Consider the following 23,004-nt stretch of genomic DNA (forward strand, 5'->3'; position numbering starts at 1 on the left):
TCGCTGGGCCCGGCTCGCTCATTATTTCTTTTCCGGATTTTTGGACGCTACCGGCCGCTGTGCATTGGTCAGTTTCTCAGTTCGCAGGAGTCGTTCCTAGAAAGAGTGGAAGGCTAACGTTACACAACCTATAAGTATTTCATAACGTATGAATGATACACGGCATTAACTACATATCTTGGCCTAAGTCAGCTCGCTTTTGTGGAAACTCTCTCTACAAATACCTTAACGGAGCTATAGGGGATCTGTTCGGCATGGATTTGTTTTGTGAGAGATTCATCGTAATCACAACAAGAAGGCGAACGCCCTTGATGGCCTGACGCAAATGGAGCCTTATCACTGGAGAGAACGTCGAAGGAAAGCCCCGATGTAAACAAAGTGGAGGAAGTAGTCGAGAAATTATATCGAAATTGAGTAACTGAGGTTTCCGCTCCCAGGTGGAGGGGAGCTACAGGAACTCATCAGGGAACGAGGTACATAATGTTCGGTGAGTGCCATCAGATATGTTGAAACCGTTCGATTGAGCTTGGCCACCTCGATTCCCACTTGTTGATCAATTCTTGGAACCAGATGCCTTGAGCTTTTCTATGGAGCCCCAAAATGGGTATTAACAGTGATATTTTATAGCGTTTAGCGACTTCATCTACTGTAGTCTGTCGCAGTGTTTTCATGCCTCCAAACAGCCCCTTTCCAATTGGCCCAACGAACTCGGGAAGATCCACCCAATGCGATCATCGCGCATAACACCACAAAAGAGCAAAACTAAGCAAACAACCACCGAATACCTATCCAGGTCCTGGCCACTGTATGCTGGAGAGTTAACCTTCACTCTATAAATGGGACCGAACTTGAAATCTATTCGAAACTGGATCTAGAATTTGTCGCAGCCTAAAAAAGCTTTCTCGCCTGCCCCATACCTACGGCATGATGGGGGTAACATCTGCCCACCCCTACTACCCCCTCGGGGCCAATATCGTTGGCTATTCGCCCAACCAAGCCTCCGTTATCGAGTTACTCGTCACAGCCGGCGGAGGCTGCGCGGCCCTTCTCGGATTGACTTTTGCCGTGGCCAGTTATGTGCGACCGACGCTCCGTATAGCCGATCGGATCGCGCTCTTGTGGTTTGTGCTCTGTATGACATCCCCACGCCCTTGACAGCGCTCCAGCAAAGGAATGGAAGGCGCTTTGGAGATGGGAACTGACAGGATTGTCGACCAGCTGGAATGCTCCACTGTTTCTTCGAAGGCTATTTCATGATCAACCATGACCATATGGCCTCGGCCCAGGACCTGTTCGGTCAGCTGTGGAAGGAGTATGCCCTATCCGACTCGCGGTACATGACCTCGGACACGCTGGTGCTATGCATGGAGACAATCACAGTGGTAAGCCAATGTATAGTGGACATTGTGCGATATGCGAGGCTGCTAGGCCGCCATTTCAAGACTTCCTACTGACCTGCTTGCTCCTCTAGCTGTTGTGGGGGCCTCTTTGCTTCGTTGTTGCATATCTGACCGCAACCCGGCATTCCTTGCGCCACCCAATCCAATTGATCGTGTGTATGAGCCACCTCTATGGAGACACCCTGTACTATGCGACCAGTCTCTTTGATCACTATGTGAACAACGTGCCCTACAGTCGACCGGAGCCTTACTATTTCTGGCTGTATTATTTCTTCATGAACTTTATCTGGATTGTCGTTCCCTTTTGTCAGTCTACAAAGCTCTATAAGGTCCTCAAGTGGCGGATGACCGGCTGACTTCTTTGCATTAGACTACCTGGTTGACAGCATCGGCACCCTCTCGGCTGCGGTTCGGGCCCAGCAGGAGTCAGGCGCGAGGCGTAAAGCCCAATAGCACCTCTTCCGTCATAGTGGCATGTGCAGGTGGGCACTGGTGGGGACTGGGTTAATCTCCAACAGGGTTGACACCAGGACTCGGTCCGGATTGAGATTGAGGGGAAGAGGAGGTCCGATCAAGACAGCGTCAAGGGACAGTCAAGATTAGGGTAGAAAATGGATATGTATAGACTACGAGACTTGTTGATACTATTAGAAGACTGGAAGAGCAGACAGAAGAACGAGCCATAGCCGTAAATTGGCGAATCTGATCAGGCATTCACAAAACCTGCAGACTAATTTGATGTACATACTATGTATAGTAGTCCAGCGTCGAAACATAGCCAGAGTGGACGACGCGCCACTGGGCAATAAAATCTACCCTTCGTCCTCTTTCAAAGCTCCCTCTCGTCACTCACATATTCAGTGAAGCTCCTTTGAGTACTGACCAGCCTTTCGAGACAGCCCTTTTCCCGTGACGGCAATAACGGGCGATGCCAAGAGCATCGAGGCCCTCAGCTGGTCGTCAAAGCCGTGCGATCAAATCACACGCGCAGAGCGATCAGGCGGATCGATCCTTGCAGGAGAAACGCGACCGGCAAAGCATCTGACTGGTGGCTGGACAAAGTAGTGTGAGAAAGTCTTTTAGGGGGTCGATCAGCGTGCGTCGTTTCCCCGGCAGCGGCTGGTGTTTGACTCGTTTGGTGGGCTTCGATAAGACTGAACCATCCAGACGCTCAGCCTCAAAGACGCCTTGTTTACATCCTCCCCTCCTTGGGTCTATTCCCTCGGAATCCTCGTCGCAAAGCAGCAAATGCTGTCAGTTTGAGATCTGCGACCCAAACCAGGCCGTTGGGTCACTGTGGTGAGTTGCATATCGTGATGTCCCTCCGCCCCGACCGATGACGATTGTCAACAAACATGTTTCGGTTATCCACCGAGTCAACAAAACTCGGCGAACACACTCATACTGACGTTCTCTATCTTTCGTGTAGACATCGATGCCGACCCCTGCGACGCCGACTCCCCCTCCAACTGTGGAGGGAGTGCTAAATCGAGTCCAACTAAGCCGCTCGATATCGGACTACCGCTAGGAATTCACGACACGAACACGGTTCGTTCGCGAGTGCGCCAATGGCAGCAACAGGGCGGGGGCGTTATCACGATCAATGATGGTACATACGACGATGACGACGAAGAAAACCGACCGAAACCAAAGCCCAAGGTGACCAAGTTAAAGTTGGAACGTTTGGAGAAGTCAGAGAAGGAGAAGGAGAGAGAAAAGGAAAAGCCCCCCGCCGTTCGAAAACGCAGTCACAGTACCCCTCGAAAGCGAGTAATCAGTGACGAGCATTGGAGGAAAAATCGATCTACAACGCAAACGCCTTCGCGCAACTTGGCCGCCCCGAGGCGCATTAATGAATACACGACCAATGGAGACACCGGGTCGCCACGAGCCAAACGAGACAGCAGGAAAGATGTTCTGGACAAGAGTCGAGAACCTCCCAAGTTCAAAGCATATCGAATCCATGAAACCTCTCAGTCGCCAACTCGGGAATGGAAGCCATCTGTGCAAAAGGACACCGAGTCTGTCGCCGACAGCGATTTGGACACCGACCTTCCCCCACAGTATACGATAGCGTCAGAGATACCGGAACACCAAAGGAGGATCTCGCCTCCTCCCGACGACATGGATTGGGCGAAGAGCGAGGCTGATTTCTCGGAGCTGTCTCGAAGACGGGCTCGGGGACCTCAAAAACCGCCAAAGGGTGGTATCTTCGCCCACATGCTGGACGAATCTCGAAAAATGTTCAAGCTTCCGGAGCCCGAACCACCAAGGCCAACTCCACCACCCGCCGGCAACCGGGGTGCAAAGATTGAAGCATGGCTATCTGAAACTCCGGATCCCTTCGTGGACAGTGGCAATTCCAAGAGTGATATGCCTGGTCCGCTGGACATTAAATCAGCCCGTGCGAGACGGTCCCAGCGCATAGTGGACGAAATCGCAGCGAGTAGTGCTATGTCAGAACTATCTCAGGAGAGCGAGCCTCGTCCCAAGAGTAGCGGCTCTCGACCCAAGAGTTCACACAGTCGACAGTCCAAGGAACAGGACGACGCTTCATCATCAGAAAAGGCTCACAAGATCCCAGAAAACGACACAGATAAGGGTGAAAAGCCACTTGCCCTGAGAATCCGCCGTGATAAAGAGAAACTTGGTGACAAACCATATGAGGACAGTCTGGCGCCTTCCGAATCGGACTTCCAGCCATTCTCAGACGGTGGCTCTGAAGTCTCTGGGAATAATGCGCCCGTTCCCCTTGGCCGTAAGAAGCCTTTCCCAAGCACTGGCTACCATCGACTATCAACCATTGCATCGGTAGAAACCCTGAGCACCTTACCAGAAGGGTCCACTATTTCCGAAAAACCTGTGACCAAGCAGGCTACCCCTGAAACCGTGGAAGAGGCGGAAGAAGCAGCTGAAGAGAAGGATCAGTTTGACCCTGACTCTCTGCCAGTGGTTGCATCACAGCTCCAGCGTCGCCTGACCACGCACAAGGACCTCATGTCTGTGTTATCGGGTCCAGTCTCACGAAGTGGCAGTACTCGGTCCCGAAGGAGCATCCGCTCCAACAAGAGTCGTCTGGCCAATGCGACCATTCCCGATCTCTTGGCTGAGCTCACCGCTGATGAAGCCACGTACATGCGTGAGCTCAAGACTCTCGTTGGGGGAGTAATCCCCGTCTTGCTCACATGCGTTCTCTCGCGATCCGACTCGGCCATTGCCGCAGGTTTATTTCGACCCTCGCTCGATCCAAAGGACGACCTCAACTTCTCCAAGCCTATTGTCAATATGGGTGTCGCTATAGAGCGCCTGAAGACGTTACATAAACGAATCCCGCAAGATGATGCTGACGCCTTGCTCACATGGGCTCAGGGTGCGCAAAGAGTATATCGCGAATACCTCAAGGCTTGGAGGTTGGGCTTCAAGGATGTAATTGTGAACTTGGCTCCATTGGAGGAAGGCGAGGATACTGGCAATGCCGAGACGAAAAGCTTAGACGAAGGCCTGGAGCGAGATGAACATGGCGATGTCATCGGCTCCGACGGAGAGAAGGTCGATGTGGCATATCTGCTGAAGCGACCCCTAGTCCGCCTGAAATACCTTGCGAAGAGTTTCAAGGGAATCAACCATCTGCAACCATCTGCCAAGGCCGAGGAGATCGCTACAGCCTATGCTTCCCTGGTGGCGGACGCCCGCAAGCGAGCACGAGATGAAAGAGCAAGACTCGAGGATGAGTCTGCCGCTAGCATCGATCCCACTCGTGCGCGAGATCCAATGACTTTGGGGCTGTCGAGCAATGTTGTTGTCGACCAGACTCGTCGCGTGCGGGCCCGCGACTTTTTCAATCTCTCTCTCTACCACTCCAGTGGTCAATTGGTTGACTGCAGAGCCGAACTCCTCTACCGAGACAACACATCGAGCAATGGTCCCGGGGGTGATTTGCTGATCTGTGAAATCGATCACTCGGACCGGTGGCTGCTATTCCCGCCCATGGATCTGCGGTGCGTCTCTGCCCGCACGGGCGAGAACAAGGGTGAGATTGTTGTAATGCTACGCAATGCTCCTGGAGAGAAGAAGTACTGGCAAGAGCTTATTTCGCTTCATATTGACGAAGTTGAAATTGGTCTGGAATGGGTGCAATTACTGGGTCAAGAACCCGTTCCTCCTGCACTTTGCAGAAGCCAGAGCTTCATCAGTCGAGCCAAGCAGCACAAGGCTCGCAAGCCCAATACCAGTGACTCTCCACCAAGGGCGCACCCGAGCGATGTGGACATCCCCATTGGAGAGAAAGCCACTTCCAAACGACGCTCTCTTACACCCAAAGAGCATTACTCCGAGCCGAGTACTGTCAGTTCCTCTGTCACAGAGAATCGAAACTCTATCGTATCCACAGCTACTCGGGAGACAGAGTATACCACCGGTGGCTCCGAAGTATCTGCCAAACAAGCTGCCCGTCCTGGTTTGCCGCTCTTGCCATCTACGGTCAGCCCTGAGAAGTCCCCCGGTGGTCTGAAGCGGTCCAAGGCAAAGAGACATTCTCGTCACGCAGATAGCCCGGCTTCCGAGACTGCCTCTCCCAAGACTGTTATCTCAGACCAGCCAGTTGAGCCCCCCTGACACCTACACCGACACCCGGAAGATTCTACGGTGGCGGTGATAGTGCTAAAGAGGTCGCCCCGCCGAAGGAGAAGTCTCCCAAGAAGGCACCTCAAACACCGCGCCAAAAGGAGTCTCCAGAGAGGGAGTCCGCTCGAGTATCCTCAACTCCGTCTCCTTATCTACCTATGATTCCAAAGATCCGCAGTACCAGCAGCCAGACTCACCTGTCTTCTCCATCCACCATCGAGCCTGAGCAAGAAGAAGACTACCCACCACTGGAATCTCTACCTGACCAAGAGCCCCTGGAAACTCCTACAAAATCTGGCAGGAGAAAGTCCAGACGAAAGTCCAAGCACGAGGATGCTCCTCCCCCACCGCCACCTCATCGTTCACCGAGTTCCTCTGCGAATAACCTGTCCAACAGCCCTGTGCTCACCCCATCGGGTGTTCGACTCAAGCGCCGGGGTTCTTCGCCACTGAAGCATGAATACGAACCTTCGACTGCTTCAGACTACTCGGAGACCGACTCCGATGCATCAACCGTGCGACACTACGCTTACTCCTCGTCTGAATACTCGCGTTCTGTGACTGATTTGGACTCTTGCTCGTCGGCATCAGAGGATGAGGAAGACGTGACTGAAGTTCGTAAGCCGAAAGGCTTCCAGTCAACTACATCTGATGCAAGCTCTTTGTCTCCTTCCAACTCTGCGTCTCAGGGTGGCTATCGTACTGTGCCACTGCAACCTACCAAGTCGACGAAGGCGGTTGCATCCATCTTTGCTTGGTCTGACAAGGGTAGCTGGGATAGTCTAGTCCCCGATGAATGCACGATTATTGTCAGCCCCGGCTTGATCGAGGCGTTCAAAATGAGATCTGAATCGAACTCGTCTTCGAGACCTCTCGTCTCCATGGAACTCACACCACTGGTTCCAATTCGCCGAGGCACCGCGATTGACATCAGCATCCGCTCGCCTCCTACCGACCGATCCAAGATCACATCGAGCAACAATATTATGTTCCGCTCTCGCAGTCCTGATGAATGTGACGCTCTCTACAGTCTCATCAACCAAGCCCGAATCAACAATCCGACCTACATCGCTCTTCAAAATGCCCGCGGACCTGTCTATGACAACCATATGCCCACCTTCGAGCAACCAGCCGACAAATCAGGAAACAGCTGGTTCGGCTTCCCTCGTCGGAGAAAGAGCTACCGCGCCTCTGACTCGCCGCGCTCGCTAGCTGAAGGCTCTGAGAGCAGTGTGGGTACAATGAGCAGCGCCTTTTCTGCGCTGAAGCGCTTTGGCGGCGGTAGTAAAATGTTCAATATCTCTCGCTCGACAGTGACATCTCGCAGTGGCCACGAAGGCAGCATGTACTCCGGCTCGGGAGGCTCGTCCGACCCCTCCCCCTCATCGGGTATTGGCCGTATTGCCGCCGCAATCAAGGGCGCCGACGGAATCGGTCTCTCCAATGCTAAGATTCGCCTGTACCTCCGCGAGTCTGCGTCCAAGTGGCGCGACATGGGTGCTGCCCGGTTGACAATTATGCCCGCGCCACCGAAGAACCCACCTTCTCGCCCCGGCACCGCCGTCAGCGCTCGTAGCGAAGGCAGTCGGGACGACAGTTCTTCACCACCCAGTTCGGGTGCAGCCACCCCACGCCGGGACGTGGAGCCCGAGAAACGCATCATCATCCGAGGCAAAACACGAGGCGAGGTCTTGCTGGACGTGTGTCTTCCTGAAAGTTCATTCGAGCGGGTTGCTCGCACTGGTATTGCCGTCTCCGTGCATGAGGAGAATGAAGGCGGCGTCATTGCCAAGCAAGGTGGTGTAGGCACGAGCACTCAGCGCATTTACATGATTCAGTTGAAGTCTGAAGCCGAAGCTGCTTATACCTTTGGGCTTGTTGGTAAATTGCGGTATTAGGTATGCTGCTAGTGAGACCTGGCCGTGTGTTGAGACACAGTATCGAAGTTGAAGAGCATTTGTGATGTGGTGCATTGGAGGAAAGCAGCTCGTTTTTTTTTTGCGCATTCTTTTCTTTCTCTGTCATGTTTATTACCCACTGATCTTCTAGATCTTGTCTGTCGTTATGTGATTACCCCCCATTTTCTTTTGTACATTTAGACGTTGGTGGCTGTGTGGATGGGTGGATGATTGTTACTATGCCGATCTCCCCAGCTCTGTGACAAACTCGAGCATCTAATCAATGCGGATTGATTAAACCCAAATTCGATTAAATTAGCCACCTGTTCATATCAAAGGAACAGTAGATATCGTAGCAGTAGTCAATTCCATCTCTTCTAGTACAATACATCCATACTGTTTACTGCAGGTCCCTTCCCTTGCCGAATTTGGTACTTTCGCACTCAACCTTGAAAATGGTCAAGTCTCTACCGTGCCTAGGTATGATGTTGAATTGTCATATCCTAACTTTGAAAGTCGGAATATCTCGCTCGGGAGATGACTGTAATTAATCGATGGCACCTCGCTCGATAGTTTGATACCAGATATTGGACTAGAAGTCTCCGCATCATTGCTCGCACACATCGTTTCCAAGCCCTGAATGCCCAAAGGGAAATAAATAGTTCGTACATTGAACCCTCCGTCAAGAATCAGGCGCCGCCACCGGGCTTTCCACTTGCGCGCCACTCGTCTTCTTAAAGATGTAGCCAATTTGGTTACATTCATCCTTGAGCAATTTCACCAGTACATCATCGTCAACGGCAGCTGCGATTTCCTCGTCATCCTCAGTGCCAGTGGAAAGCAAGGATGGATCAATATGGGAGTAATGTGCAAGTGATTGGTGCATCTTGTCCTTCTGCGATCCGACCTTGCCCTGCTCCCCTTTGGAGGCCATCCGACAACGGTGAGATCTGTCGCGAATCTCGCGCTCTTGCTTATCCATGTCGACCTCCGAAGCTTTCATCAGGGTTGGCAAGTCGGGGAGATCGTCATCATCGTCGTAATCGGATAGGGGCTCGCTTAGCTCCGAGAGTTCAGAGTCACTAATGTCCCCAGGCGTGGTGGTGCCTGATTGGGCAGGAGTAATTCCCTTGCCGCCACATTCACAACCAAGTAGCTCGTGAGTTTGGCAAGTGGTCTCCTCGTCGAGGCGGAAGAGATCGCGCAGCTCGGCCGTAGAGAATTGTGCCACGCTATCTTTGTTCTCCATGACACTGTCAGCTAACCCGAGCTTGGTAACCTGCCGCTGCCAGATCTTCTCTTCCAAGCTGCCTTTGAGAATGACACGATAAATACGGCAGTGATTCTTTTGTCCATCACGATGAATGCGGGCCATAGCTTGGATGTCAGTGGCTGGATTCCAGTCCACATCGAAGAGGATGAGGCGACTAGCGCCGATAAGGTTGAGACCGGTGCCACCTGCCTTCGCCGAGAGGAGGAAGGCGAAGCATAATTCAGCTGGAAGGCGGTTGAAGTCGTCGACGAGCGGCTGACGCTTTTGTGCGGGCGTGCTTCCGTCTAGGCGGAGGAAGGGAAGACCTAGCGAGGTGAGGAGTGTTGCAAGCAGGCTCAATGTTGACGTATAATTCGATACTAGCACGATCTTTTCGGATGTTTTCGTGCGCATGCTATCCAAAATTTGATCCAAGACTCGAATCTTGGCACTCGAAGAAGGGGAAAAGTGGCGCAGGAGGTTAGGGGGTAGTGAAGCTAGAAGGGCGCTGACATTGGGGGAGTCATCGTTGTTCTTCGCCGAGAGTAATGATGGGCTGTTACAAAGCTTCTTCAGGATGGTAATTAGTTGAAGTGCGCTTTCCGCATTGCCCATGGCAGTTTGGAAGATGGGCGACTGAAGGACGGCTTTGTAAATGTTTGCCTGGGTGCGAGTTGGTTTGCAGAAAAGCACATATTCTGACTTGGGCGGAAGGTACTTCGACAGAATATCGGCTGTTCTTCGAAGAATGAATTTGGAAGTGAGCTCGCGAAGCTCCTCACTCCTAGACTCACCCTTCTCGATGTCCTTTTTGGTGGCCTCCGGCTGTCGACTTCGTACAATAGGAGTTTCAAACTCTCGAATGAACGATTTGAAATTGCCAAGGACTCCAGGATTGACGAGATCCACGGCTGCAAAGAATTCTTTCAAGTCATTCTGAATGGGTGTTCCTGAGAGAATGACCCTCTTCGCGGCGTTTAGTGACTGGATTGCTTGGCCACTCTTGTTTTGTAAGGTTTTCAACCGATGACCCTCGTCCGCAATGATGATATCGACACCAGCACCCTTGGCCAAGCCTTCTTGTACTGTCCTCAGTTTCTCGTATCCAACAATCATGATACTGTAAGCTCTGCCCCTGGTGAAATCGGTCAAGCGTTTCCGCTTGTCATCAAATACGAACACACCAATTCGTTCATTACCCAACCATTTGCGAAACTCCTTTCGCCAGTTGTGGATGAGAGTCACAGGACACACGATTAGTGCCTTCTTGATCACCGGAGGTTCACCGTGAATGGGATTTTGCTTCAGCAAAGTCCACAGCAGAGCGATTGTTTGCAATGTTTTGCCCAAACCCATATCATCGGCGAGGATAGCTCCCTCGCCATTGAAATCACGCATGCCCATAACGCACTCATAAAGAAATTGGACACCCTCTCGCTGATGTTGGCGCAAGCTCTTCGTCAACAGTGGATCAACAACAACATCAACGACTCGCTTCCCGGGAGGGATTGATCTCGGACGAGGCATGACCAACGCTCCCTTTGCATGTGGATCATGTCGTGGAACTATCGCCTCAGAGCTCGTTGACGAGTTGACAGTGTTTTGGAGCAGCGGTGCTTTGTATGCGCCAAGAGCCTTTGTCGACTTAGCGGTGGTTTCGCTCTCCAAAGCAGACGAGCTGCGTTTCAGCGAACTCGTATAGCTAGGACCAGTTGGCAACGGCCGGTTGCGCGACTCACTCCTTTGCAGAATTGACAGGGGGGTTTTCTTCGGCAATGATGGGGGCGCTGGCGCTGGCTTTGAATCATTCAGGAATTGTTTCCCAGCCAGGTACTCTGCTCGTGGTATCTCTGACTCGATCTCAACCTCTTTCCCAGCAACGTACAGCATTTTACCGGGCTCAAGTTCTGACTCGTATGCCACCCGGCCCATGTCTTTGCCTCCCACATCGCGTAGGTAAAGGAATCCTCCTCGTGCTGCCAGTATGCCGTCTCCATCCCATGTCTTGTTCTTCTTCGCTGTTGGCTTTCTCCTAAGGACGGGTCATGTCAGATGGTGGTTCAATGCTTATGGCGGCCCAGGAGCAGCTCTAAGCAAACATACCATAGAGCGTTGAAGAATCTCTCAAAGCTTGCATCTTCCTTAGATACCGGCCCATTTGTTGTCTTGGTCGCAGAGTCCTTGCCAATGTTTCTGACTTGTAAGAGCGGTTTTCGGCTACTTAGTGTCGGTGTAGGCCTTGTCTGTGGTACCGACGTTGTTTCTTCCTTCACCAAGCGGGGCTTCTTAGCCGGATAGTCGTTCGCATCGATCGTGTCAGTCAAATTTTCGGGCTTCCTGATCAAAGGAGGTTTGAAGGGCTTGAAAACCATGGCGGCTTGCAATGTGGGATCTTTGGAGAGACGCGTGTGGCAGGAAGACGCGGAAGCGGAGCGCGTGGTCACATGACCGCTCCGTAGTCATTATGAACAAAATTGAGGAAGTAAACATACGAAGTTTAGATGAAAAAAGGAGTTGTAGGTAATACTGCAATATAGCAGGAGCTTAAAAATGGAATAAATAATGAACTAGTATAAGTGGGGCACAGTTGAAAGATTTCAATGTCAATTATTTTTGCATGCTAAGAGTTATATACGGAAGCCCAAGCACTTTGAGCATCATTAAGATTGATGTACGTAAGAGATTCACGCACATCATAATCAGATCAAAGAAGGCATCTGATAAGTCGTGCAGATCATCAGCGAGGAGAAGGTATAGTAAATGCGTCCAAAATGGTATATGCAAACAAAAATCACCAATTCATCGGTCTTCTCTCTCATCCCCATTACAGGTTTTCTCTTTTGAGATGTTGCTTATTTGGCCTCATCGGCAACAGCCTTGTCAGTCAGAGGGATGTGCTTAGGACCCTCGTACGAGCCCTGGCGAATGAACCACCAGATGGTGACGAAGATGGTCAGACCACCAGTCATCAGACTGGCGTAGTTCATTGAAGCAGCCTCAACGGGAAGGGCATAGGGGAAACAGAAGATGACGACGAAGGCAAGGATGTAGATGCAAGACAGGATGTTGACAACATATCCAATCTTGTTGTTCATAAAGAAGAATCCAGGAACGAAAGAGGAGCGGCGGGTCAAGATGTGAGGGAAGATGGCCATGAAGTAGGACAAAGAAGACAACTGGACGAAGCAGCCAACGAAGGCGCTGAAGGCGGTAGTCGAGCCAAGGTAGATGCAGGCCAGGATGGTGATGAAAACACCGCAGGTCAGGGTCGCGTTGAACGGGTTGTGGAAAGTGGAGTTGATTCGGCCGAGCCACTTGGGGAACGGAGTGGCACGGTCACGGGAGATAGTCCACAGGGTCCGACCGGCCGTGATATAGCAGCCAGATGCGGTGACCAAGGTGGGAATGAAGGCGATGATCAGGAGGCCCAGAGCACCGCCGCGGGTGCCAGTCGCCTGGTGGTAGATCTCAGCCAGGGGGAAGTTGTAGGAACTGGAGGTGACACTGTCGAGATCCTGGATGGAGTAGAAGAGGGCGATCATGTAAAGAATGCCAGTGACGAAACCGACAGTCATCTGGGCAAGCACCGCCTTGGGGATGTTACGGCTGGGCATGGGGATCTCCTCGGCCAAGTGGGAGGAGCAGTCAGGGGTGCCGACACTGTAAGCACCGTTGAGCATACCCATGACAAAGACGAAGCCCTGTTGCTTGTAGCCAGTTCCGTTGCTCCAGGTCTGCCAGATATCCTTGTTGGACATGTATCCGGTACCGTTGACATGGGGCATCACAGTGCAGACAACGATGGTGATGAAGACACCAGTCAGAATGAAGAACATGCCAATGTTACCAATGAAGGGCAACCAACGGTTCATGAACAAGACGATGCAGCAGCAAAGCCAAGTGCAAAGCAGGAAGCTGACGAACACGTTCCAGGTCTGCGGAACGAAGTCAGGGTGCATCAGCGCATACATGGACACGGTCTGCTGGGCCATGATCAAACACATGGAGGCAGCACCCAAAATCCACGCCAAACAGTTCCACCAGCCAGCAAAGAAGCCGCAAACACGACCATACTTGCCAGCGGTAACCGAAGCCCAGTGATAGACACCACTGGCAGAGGGCATACCCGATGCCAGCTCGGCGATCGAGGCAGCTACCAGCCAGTAGCAGAATGATACAGCGATACTGTCAAGAAAGCAAGGTCAGCTTACTAGAGGTCGACCAAAAAAAAAAAAAAGGTGAGGTCGGTCGGTCGTACAATTCATAGATCGTGGCACCCAGACCACCGTTGCCCAATGCCGTCACCACACTGCCACCCTGAGCAATCCAGGTGTTACCGGTCGTCACGGCGATAGCACAGATACTGAGCAGGGAGAAGTTACGCTCCAACTCCTGGACGTGACCGGACGCGTTGATCATTTCGCCCTGGGGAGCCTCCGAAGCCGTCGACTCGGTAGCCTTGGTTTTCTCATCATATTCGGTCGACATTGCGCAGGAAATCCACGTGGGGAAATTGAGATTCCCGCGAGATAATATTATATACCGAATTCAGGGATGATCCAAGCAATACAGATAGATGTTATCTTCTGCTGGGTCGTGCGCGACAGGTTCGAGGTCAAAGGGGATGTGCACAAAGAGCGCGCTCCCTGAAGCTGGGAAGGAGTGAATGGATGGAGTGACCGAAGTGTTTTGCCAGAAATTGGGGACCAGGGCTAGTGATATATGATCTTGAGCAAAGACTCCGAAAGCCGGTGGGGAGTGTGCTAACCATCCAACGAACCCATCAGGGCCGATTTGTCCAGCACCCGCGCCCTCTCAACCGTGAATTCCTCCTTCGTGACCCCACCTCCCCTTGGCCACTCTAATCGACGGAGACTTCAATCTGCACCCAATCAACATCCCGGCAGCGCACCTCAGAGTGGCCACTTCGGCAGTTGTGGGGCACTCCAGGCCCAGGAATGCGCTGCAATTGGGCACAGGCAGAGGCAACTTGACCAAACTCCAACGGTAAGTCAGCCTCGACGCAGCGAGTTGCGCATCCGCGCTTTACCTAGAAGGGGAGCTTCAGCAGACTGAATTTTCCTGGCGCTGCTCATGAACTGTTATTCGATATTCTCGCTTCGCCAAGATCAGATGGCCAGACTCCGTATCCTATATGAGCAATAGGTCCTAACCCATCAAATCTGCTGTTTTATCGTCCCCGTCTACGGAGTACGGAGTGCAAAGATAACTATGGCAACGGAATCCAGACAATCCGGGGGCATGTGGCGGGGTTCTCGGCCCTTTGCTGCTTCGGTTGGCATATTATGATTCAAGATACACTTGCCTGCAAAGTATGTTGTCCATTGCCATGTGGTCTGTAAGCATTCTGGGTCGTGACGTCCATCCTGCCTTTTCTCTTTCCCAGTCGGGGACTCCCATGAAAGGCAAATGGTTTTCTTTCCCACATGGCACCACAGGGCTGGCCCCTTTGGGGGGTTTCCAAGGCTTCCAGAAATCTCAAACTCAGGGGCAGCAACAATGCGGCCATTCACTGTACGGAGAATTGCTCACAGGGTAAGACATACTGCGCGACGAGCCACCACTCAATACATCACGGCTTCGGTCAGGCTGTTGTTTCACGGCTTTTGATTTGACCGAGTGCAACGCTAACGCAATATTGCGCGACTTCGCAGGACTGCGGCTTCTCCGGAACATCAGACCTAACTGACTACGGACTTACTACCGGAGGCAGAGCAACAATAATATACACTAAGGACGTTCTCATAGATAGTGTGTTCCACTGCAAGTGCAGCATCTGGGAGCCTGACAATGTCATCGGATCCGACAAATATCTCACGAAAATCAGCTGTGAACGTGTGAGAAATACCAGTGCTCCGCTAATCCCTTCGAATCTGTCAAGAGTCTCCGAGACTTAGATCATATATGATACTGTACTGGAGATAAATCATCAATCCACGAAACTCCGTTTCGCATCAGGCCCACGATCTACGTTGCCGAAAGCACATCCCCCAAGGGCCCCAACAATGCGACAGTGTACTTTGGCTCGAAATCTCCGCTCACATTAAGCGAGCGGGTATACCCTGTCTTGGCCAAGCCGGATAGATAGAGCTGGTCGGATTTCTGTCTGACAGTGGATTGCAGCATAGATCTAGCCTTAGATCTAAGAATTTATTAGAATTTGTGTGGCGTGTGCATCTGAATCTGGAACATGTCCGAGGCCCAGAGCTAATATAATGCACTTTAGCAGATACAGTCCCAGACTCCCAGCACCGCTATTATTATCATCTTTCTGTCTTTGATTATTATTATTATTATTATTATTATTATTATTATGGCTCGAAATTTTACGGCAATCGATTTGGGGGCCATAAAGGTGAAAAAAAAAGTATATTTGCCGATGATAAAACTTTCCCATGGGAATCAACCTTGATTTGCTTGGAGACTAGTGTTGCAGCCAGGCAATGATATGCCGGTACCTGGTCTTGGAAGAACGAACCTGCAGAAGCGTGCAGATCCGATCACGACTAAGTAATGAAGTCCGACCTTTTCTATCATCTGTGCCGCCAGAAAATATTTCTTTCCATTGGCATTGGTCCGCCTAAGATCATAACAGGTGGTCCCCTGTACATTGCCACGCTGAGGTCACGTTTGGAGAATGCAGACTCCATAAAAGAAAATTGGAACTCCCCATACGGAGTAGGGATCCCCGTTCTCCACCAGCAAAATCCCTCAATTCGCAAGGGCGCCCGTTCAGAGTGCCCAGTCTGTTCCATCCCTGCGATCCTTCGGGCCCACTTCCATCCCATCGCCGGCTTAGCCGCAAAGTCTATTAAAATACTTGATGCCCGCTTCCCCAGGCATTCAATCCGCTTAAGGTAAAGTAGGCGGACGACGACCGTAAAACGCCCTTGGCCGCCATCGTTATCCGATGCAGCAATTCGCTGATCGTATGTGGAACTGAACTCCGCAATGAGCCCATCAGCAAGATTGTTTCGCCCGTACGGTACGCGAGTTCAATACAAGCCCGCGGTAGCCACTTAACTTTCCTGGGAAGGTTCCTTAGCTGCCCCAAATTGCCCAGGCCTCGCGTGCGTACTTCTTCACTGCCCTTCCATACAGTTGCCCCCCTATTAGCAACCAGGTTACACATTATTGATATTATAACTTACTTAGTATCCTCCTATCTTATGTCAGAACAATCAATGTTGCCTCTGAGACCGGTGGATTCGCGAACACAAGTTTCTCGCCCAGTCCACCTGGTAAACACTTTACGCCAATCCCGAGGCATTATTTCTCGCAAATACTACTGTACTGTAATTGCAATAATCTACAGCCTAATAGGGGGTGCGACTCCGTACTTCAAACCAAATCCAATGCTTGGCCTGCGTAAGTCAAACCAAATCAAGGACATCCTTCCCCGAATTGGAAGGTATATACGCCAATCCCTGAGCAGCTGCGTACTGATTGGAGGTGGGGGGTTACAACGTTGTTGAAGGAGCTGAGGAGCGGGGTGTACAATACATACTACATGGACCAGCACTGCCAGGTACCAAATCTAAATCGTGTTCTGGACGAACTACGCCTTCGTAGAAGGCGAACCGATCAATTTCCCAAAAATTCACAATTCCATGGTTCTCTGTGGCATCCACAGCCATGGAAACTTCCTTTCCACACTGGCTGGAAGGTATCCACCCAGTTCTGTGGTTGGTCGATCGCTGTCAGTGGGAAGATCTATCGCTCGCCTATGATAAGCATTTTTCCTCCACGCTTCATGGTGCAATACTGCTCATGCATCTCACTCTCCAATCATACCTATCACACTTAGCCCGGCGAACTCTCCTTTCCGGCACCCCCCTGTTCATTCGACCATCTCGGCAGATGCGAACGTTACCAGAAACTCAATAGTCGGATATCGGTCTACCTCCGCCAGTTAATTTTATAATATGTGGGTTGTCCACCTTTTCCGGTCGACTCTGCTCTCTCGCTTCGACCTTTTGTCCTGACCTCCTCTCGTCTCGATACAGGCCCCATTCCGACACTATGTCTGGCCTCGGAGGTGACTTCGGTCGCCAATTCGAGCGCGAGACATGGACGCTTTATGGTGTTGGCGTATTTGGCGCTGTTCTTCGATTGTGAGTTCATCAAACTACGTAGTGATCATACTGTGTCCACCTGACTGTGAACTAACTGATTCTGCTCGATAGTATCGCCCGTTGCCGACGTTTGGGTATTCGCAATCTCCAAGTTGACGATTACTTGATGATGTTTGCCGTCGTGTGGTATACAATTCTAAGTGTTGCGCTCACCTCGGTAGCAACGGGTGGAGGATCAAATTTGATGACAGACGATGATATTAAGAACCTAACTCCCCAGACGCATGCCGAGCGAGAGCGGGGTAGTAAATGGGTGTTTGTCTCTGAGCATGCTTTCCTTCTATGCATCTGGAGTCTGAAGGCTTGCATGCTCGTGATCTACTCCCGTATCACGTACGTTGAAGACCCCATCGTGCAGGAAAGTCTTCATTCCTTGTACTGACTTGGTTATCATCAGGGAGGGTCTGAAGCAGCAAAGATGGATCAAGTATATCGCTATCTACGTTGCGGTCGGCTTTGTCGCTGTTGAGTTGTCGCTTTTCCTCATCTGTCGCCCGATCACCAACTACTGGGCTGTGCCCACGCCGGACTGTAAGAGCTTACTTATCTCCTACGCTCATTCGATTCCAGCCAACCTGACTTTGCATATCAGATCAATGTTCGTCCTATCAATATTATGAGATCGTCCAAGGATGTTTCTCTATCTCAGCCGACATTTTCATGTTGATTGTCGCCATTCCGATGCTGGTGCAGGTCCGTGTGCCACTGAAGCAAAAGCTGATTCTGCTGATTCTGTTCGGCATGGGTATCTTCGTCATTGTGGCTGCCGTCCTCAACAAGGTCTACTGTCTTGTTCCTGCACTTATTTCCTATGTCTATATGAACTGGTACTTCCGCGAAGCTACCGTTGCGATCCTCGTCACCAACCTGCCTCTCGTCTGGTCGCTACTCCGTGATGTCTTCCCTGCCCTCAAGAGCTGGACTGGAGGATCCAAGCGAGGCACCGATCGCTACAAGTCTGGCCCCTGGACGAGCAAGAACAACTCTCGACCCTACGGACCACACAGTCAGTTGCGCTCCGGCGACTTCGACATGAACGACATTCAGCACACTGCGACCGTGGTCCCGCAGAAAACCGCTGCTGCGGTTTCCGATGTGAGCCTCGGCGCAAGCGATGATAGGGATTTGAGCAGCGATGATGGATCTGCTCGCGCACTGCGGATCCGGCAAGATATCACTGTCACTGTGCAGCATGACTCGCGGCCAGTAGACTATCCATCCAACACGGTGCATGCCACTCGAGCATCCCGCGAGCGTGAGGAGGTCTAGCTGCGGCTCCTCTTGCTATTTCCCCCGTTTCAAAAAAGAAATACAGCACCGTTTTACGAATTCACGGACTCCTGGTGGGCTAGATATCCAGCCTTATTGTTCATCGCCTCGCCGTTCCACCACTATATCGTCTTTTTTATTGAACAATTTTTTTTCAGCATCGATCGACCTGTACATATTCATTTCTAGACCTACATCTGGTTTTTCTTTTCTCATTGAGGGCCTTGTCGTGGACTGGGAAGGATGGGGGTTACCGGGACCGCCGTGAATAGGCATACAGTACAATACATAATCTTGGAGAAGGAATATATACTACTGTACTACTATGTATTATGTACACGATACACTATCTAAAATTCATTCCCGGGTATCAATTTTCCTTCCACTGCACCGTTCTTTTGTCCAAATAATGTTCAAATCTTTGCTATCCATCGAGCGATTCGAGCCTTTACAGTCCCACGGAACCTCCGATGGAACCCAATCTTTGCCGCGGCCAGTTACAAGGCCACCCACTTGCTCCGCCGATCTCCCGCCTTGTTGCGTCAACTGCGTCAATGACTGCTGATCAGTTCTCTTTTGGGAGTCACAAACTGGTCGTTTGTTGAAGTTGATGGCGGCTCAGGCTTTTGGCCGCCTGCTAAGCCTTGTTGTGTACTGAGATCATTGACTGCAATCTACAATTTTTCAACGAGTGATATTCCTTAAGCCACAATTCCCGGCCCCCAGCGCGCCGAGTCTCGCTAACTATTTCCGTGGGGCGCGAGCTCAAAATCCAACGTCTGGATCTAAATCGGGCTAAAGCAACGAATCCTTCCTGCTCTGGACCATGATTAAACCTGGTACGGTAGAATATTCTATGCGGTATCTTTCGCAATTTTGAGTCAAGTTTTATGCCCGTTCCCTCGCGCAGTTCATGCTCATCCTGCCTAAAAGCGCAATATGTCCACGAGATATCCAATAGTTCCGCTCCTTTCTACAAATCAAGAACTGTGCCCGGATGAGACGTTGGATGTTAAATTGTTCAGCTGTCCTTTCCAACTCCGGCCGTCAGCTACTGGCTACTGTCCCTCCAAGCTGGTCACCCTTTCAAGCGACGGTTGAACGCCTATTCTGGCTAGTCATCCTGTCTCAGCCAAACGAGCTTACGGGCTCCACTCAGGCTTGCCACCCCATCCGGGCACCACCCTAATCTCACAGAACATTGGCTCCTGTGTCTATCAGCATTCGAACAGCCATGGAACCTATCCCCCGAGACCAGGAAAATTTCCCTGGTACTTCAAATGAATAGTAGGTATGGATTTTCCGGGTGGACTTCGGGGTCCACTGCTCCCAAGAATTGTCCTGCAGTCCTGCGGAGATATGCGACCGATATGGGGCCTGGAGTCTGGAGTATGTAAGTTATGTATCAGCGTTATTACTCATTAATATCAGACAGCCAAGCAATTATCAATCTCCAATGATCATGGGAGCCGAGTATTCGCTCCTGGCCAACGTTTCCCCACACTTGCAACATAGTGTACATCACTATTTCCACGTATTGCCTTCTACGTGATAGTGAGACCGAAGGATGCAACGTCTGCTGAAAAATACGAAACAGTTTCACTTCCAACTGGAACTTCCAGAAAACGGCGTGTTGGGCCACATTATCCGGCTACTGTAACATCTAACAGAGCTTCAACAGAGTTTCGGTGACCCACGGCAAGTACAGCGCGATCCGCTGACAAAAAAAAATTTTTCAAAGTTTAAGCAAAAGTAAAGATGACTGTCCTAGAAAGTTCTTGAATATTATGCAAGATCCAGCGAGATGCGATGCATGAACCTGCATGACAAGGACCTTGATGTTCAGTTTGACTCCGTACCTGAGCTTCCGTGCGCTCGGGACCAGCCATCCTCCGTATCGTCCGAAGTCGCTTAGACAGGGTGCCGTACAGCAGCCACAAGTCTAATAATGTATTTACAATGTACTACTCCGTACGATCTATTCCATGCGGACAAAGCAGTGGTTATTATTTCTCCAGATGATCAACAACGGTACCATTAAATTGTCAGGGGTACCTTGTTGGAGCCATTTATATTGATTGTCGTTGAATTTGACTGAAACTCGGCTCCCAAATCCTGGGTTCGCTAATACGATAGTTGAAATCCTTCTATGTCACTTCATATAACATACTGTAACCAAAAGTTTACCACCAATGTTCGGGCTACGGATATATTAGTGTATGTATTCAAAGTCGGGAGCCAGGACGGCTCGAAGGAGCAGTACTACTGTCTTTCCTTTCATTCCAGATCGGGTCTCTCCGTCCGACCACCACGATCTAAGCCGAATCCAAGCAGTGGGCCTCTCGCTTCACGATAGAAATTGGCCAATGGTCGTGCTAATAGCACTGGTCTCGATCAAGGCCTGGCTTGTGTGTCTTGATTTGCTATTGCTGGCCCACACGACTGCGCAGCCTCGTGCGAGTGCTGAAGGGGTGGTGGTGGCTACGGAATGTTGCTCCCGAGTTCCGATCTTTCCTGTTCACCCCTGACGGCGTCAGAACCTTAAGCGTTGTCATCCAAATCATCGTTCTTAATCCTTTTGGGCTTGAGGGAAAAAGTGGCTGAATGGTTCGAGTCTGGCCAGACGCGGTTTTGGCTTTTAGGCTTAGGCTCTGGTGTGACAATTGTTTATGGAGTTTGTCGTCGCAGGCTTACTCCGAAGCGATATCAAATTGATTGTGAGAACAATAGGCTGACTGTCTTGCTATTCTTGTCGCATTATTATTTATATGACACTGATGAGAAGTAACTGAAACCCGAAGAGAAGGATAAGTCAGTATTATTTCGACTTCGGTTTTTTTTTTTCAAAAAACAATAATGCAGATGTCAACACGCTATTCTTGCCGTCTTCAACCAAGTAAAAGTAAGAGAAACCCCTACGTGAAGGAACGATCGCCATGAATAAACACGTTCGGACTGTTGAATCTTCTCCTGGCAAGTTCAAGGGCCAATCTTAATTGTTTGGTCGTCCAAATAGCCCCGTTCGCAGTCCATTGTAAAGGCTTGTCCAAGAGGCCCCTTCGTACCGAGAACAAGGTACGAGATACGAGACCCTCGAATAGGGCATTGCAGGGATCAACTGTCGCTTTGCAAAATGCTTTGACTTTGTTCGTCGAAAGTTTGTTGCTCGAGTTTTCTTGGAAGTGTGCCAGGTCCACTTAGATTTCTAAATACGCCACTGCAAATCCCGGACCCGGACCCTCCTGCCTTGTGTACTGTGTTGCGCCTTTGTCTATGGATCTACGACAATTCTCCTTTACTCCGGTATGGCGGGGAGACACTCAACCAATTTCCCGAAACAAGAAGCAAAGTCAACTATAGACGCCCACAATCAATGGTGAAAGGATACGTAAAGTAATCCTGGTCCAAGCTACATGTGCACGAGTTCGACCCATCATTCTGCAATGCGAGCCAGCCCTCGCTGATCTTTTGTTGGTAATCGAGATCCACGAGTAACTAGTGAAAAATTTCCACGTGGCGCATATTGCATCATGGATCTCACTCGGCGGCTATTGACCATCCCTGCCAAATTAGGCAGCTCTATAAACATGTACATATTAGGTAGGTCACTAATTGCAAGAATCGCAGAAACTCTTAGTATCATTAGAGTTTCGATGATATCAATTGTACAACTTCGGTATACGGGAATTCCAATCTACAACTCGCTGCCCTATAATAGCTCGCTAGTTTCGTTAACGGCGAGTATTTTCCCTGAGTTGCTTCGCAACTCTTTAATTCCAAGGGGGAAAGACTAGCATGAAATGCCACCGCGATTCTTATGGTAGAGTACTTCCATAAGGTAAGCTTGATTCCTTTATATATGTTGCTCTCGTGCGGATGTGGCCTGTTAGCCCAGTATATATTTAGCTAACTAGCCTGATGAACCAAAACAGACAAAGCTGTAACAGTGTAATATGCGACCTGCCCGGATATTGGGTAGCGTCATAGCTAGTTTACGAGAAAGCTACCAAGAGGATATCAATATAGGTATTCTAACAAAAGGATTAGGTAGCAAGGGGAAGAAAGAATGGAAGGAGCACGTGCGAGAGGGAGAGAGGGCTAGAGATAGAAGAGAGAAATGTCGTATACCCAGGTGAAATATACCTATAGTTTTACTAGTTTTATCCACATGTACTTACTTCCCTATCGATATAGCCTAATGCAAATCCCATATCAGAGCTAAAGTTGCCTTAAATGTACGTTTAAATACTGACTCTGGCTCTGTTCGATGTAAGTAAACGATAACAACAGTAAAGATTCAAATGCCCAAGTCTTTCTACCTGCCATATTGTTTGCCTTTTATGTACTAGAATAAGCTACCCTTCCTGATTCGTGAAACCACTCTCGACAAAGATAAAGGGTGTAAG

The 23,004-nt window shown here is 50.5% G+C and overlaps 4 protein-coding genes across 4 annotated transcripts; 2 read left to right on the forward strand and 2 right to left on the reverse strand.

The window, feature by feature from the left end:
- Positions 1 to 927: 927 nt before the first annotated feature.
- Positions 928 to 7,921, forward strand: N7458_006713 (uncharacterized protein; the record flags this gene model as incomplete). The annotated part of the gene is made up of 6 exons (XM_056910095.1): positions 928 to 1,132; positions 1,219 to 1,382; positions 1,472 to 1,706; positions 1,771 to 1,839; positions 2,830 to 5,995; positions 6,058 to 7,921. 6 exons carry the CDS (start codon positions 928 to 930, stop codon positions 7,919 to 7,921), a joined length of 5,703 nt encoding a protein of 1,900 aa, XP_056765799.1.
- Positions 7,922 to 8,603: 682 nt separating this feature from the next.
- N7458_006714 (DEAD/DEAH box helicase) lies at positions 8,604 to 11,545 on the reverse strand (the record flags this gene model as incomplete). Its single annotated transcript, XM_056910096.1, has 2 exons — positions 8,604 to 11,205; positions 11,277 to 11,545. 2 exons carry the CDS (start codon positions 11,543 to 11,545, stop codon positions 8,604 to 8,606), a joined length of 2,871 nt encoding a protein of 956 aa, XP_056765800.1.
- Positions 11,546 to 12,025: 480 nt separating this feature from the next.
- N7458_006715 (uncharacterized protein) lies at positions 12,026 to 13,661 on the reverse strand (the record flags this gene model as incomplete). Its single annotated transcript, XM_056910097.1, has 2 exons — positions 12,026 to 13,358; positions 13,432 to 13,661. 2 exons carry the CDS (start codon positions 13,659 to 13,661, stop codon positions 12,026 to 12,028), a joined length of 1,563 nt encoding a protein of 520 aa, XP_056765801.1.
- A 3,555-nt stretch (positions 13,662 to 17,216) lies between these two features.
- N7458_006716 (uncharacterized protein) lies at positions 17,217 to 18,598 on the forward strand (the record flags this gene model as incomplete). Its single annotated transcript, XM_056910098.1, has 4 exons — positions 17,217 to 17,308; positions 17,381 to 17,662; positions 17,727 to 17,860; positions 17,922 to 18,598. 4 exons carry the CDS (start codon positions 17,217 to 17,219, stop codon positions 18,596 to 18,598), a joined length of 1,185 nt encoding a protein of 394 aa, XP_056765802.1.
- Between the last annotated feature and the right edge of the window lie 4,406 nt (positions 18,599 to 23,004).

Source organism: Penicillium daleae, assembly GCF_028827525.1.
Source record: "Penicillium daleae strain IBT 16125 chromosome Unknown utg000006l_segment0_segment0, whole genome shotgun sequence".
In the NCBI taxonomy this organism is placed as follows: domain Eukaryota; kingdom Fungi; phylum Ascomycota; class Eurotiomycetes; order Eurotiales; family Aspergillaceae; genus Penicillium; species Penicillium daleae.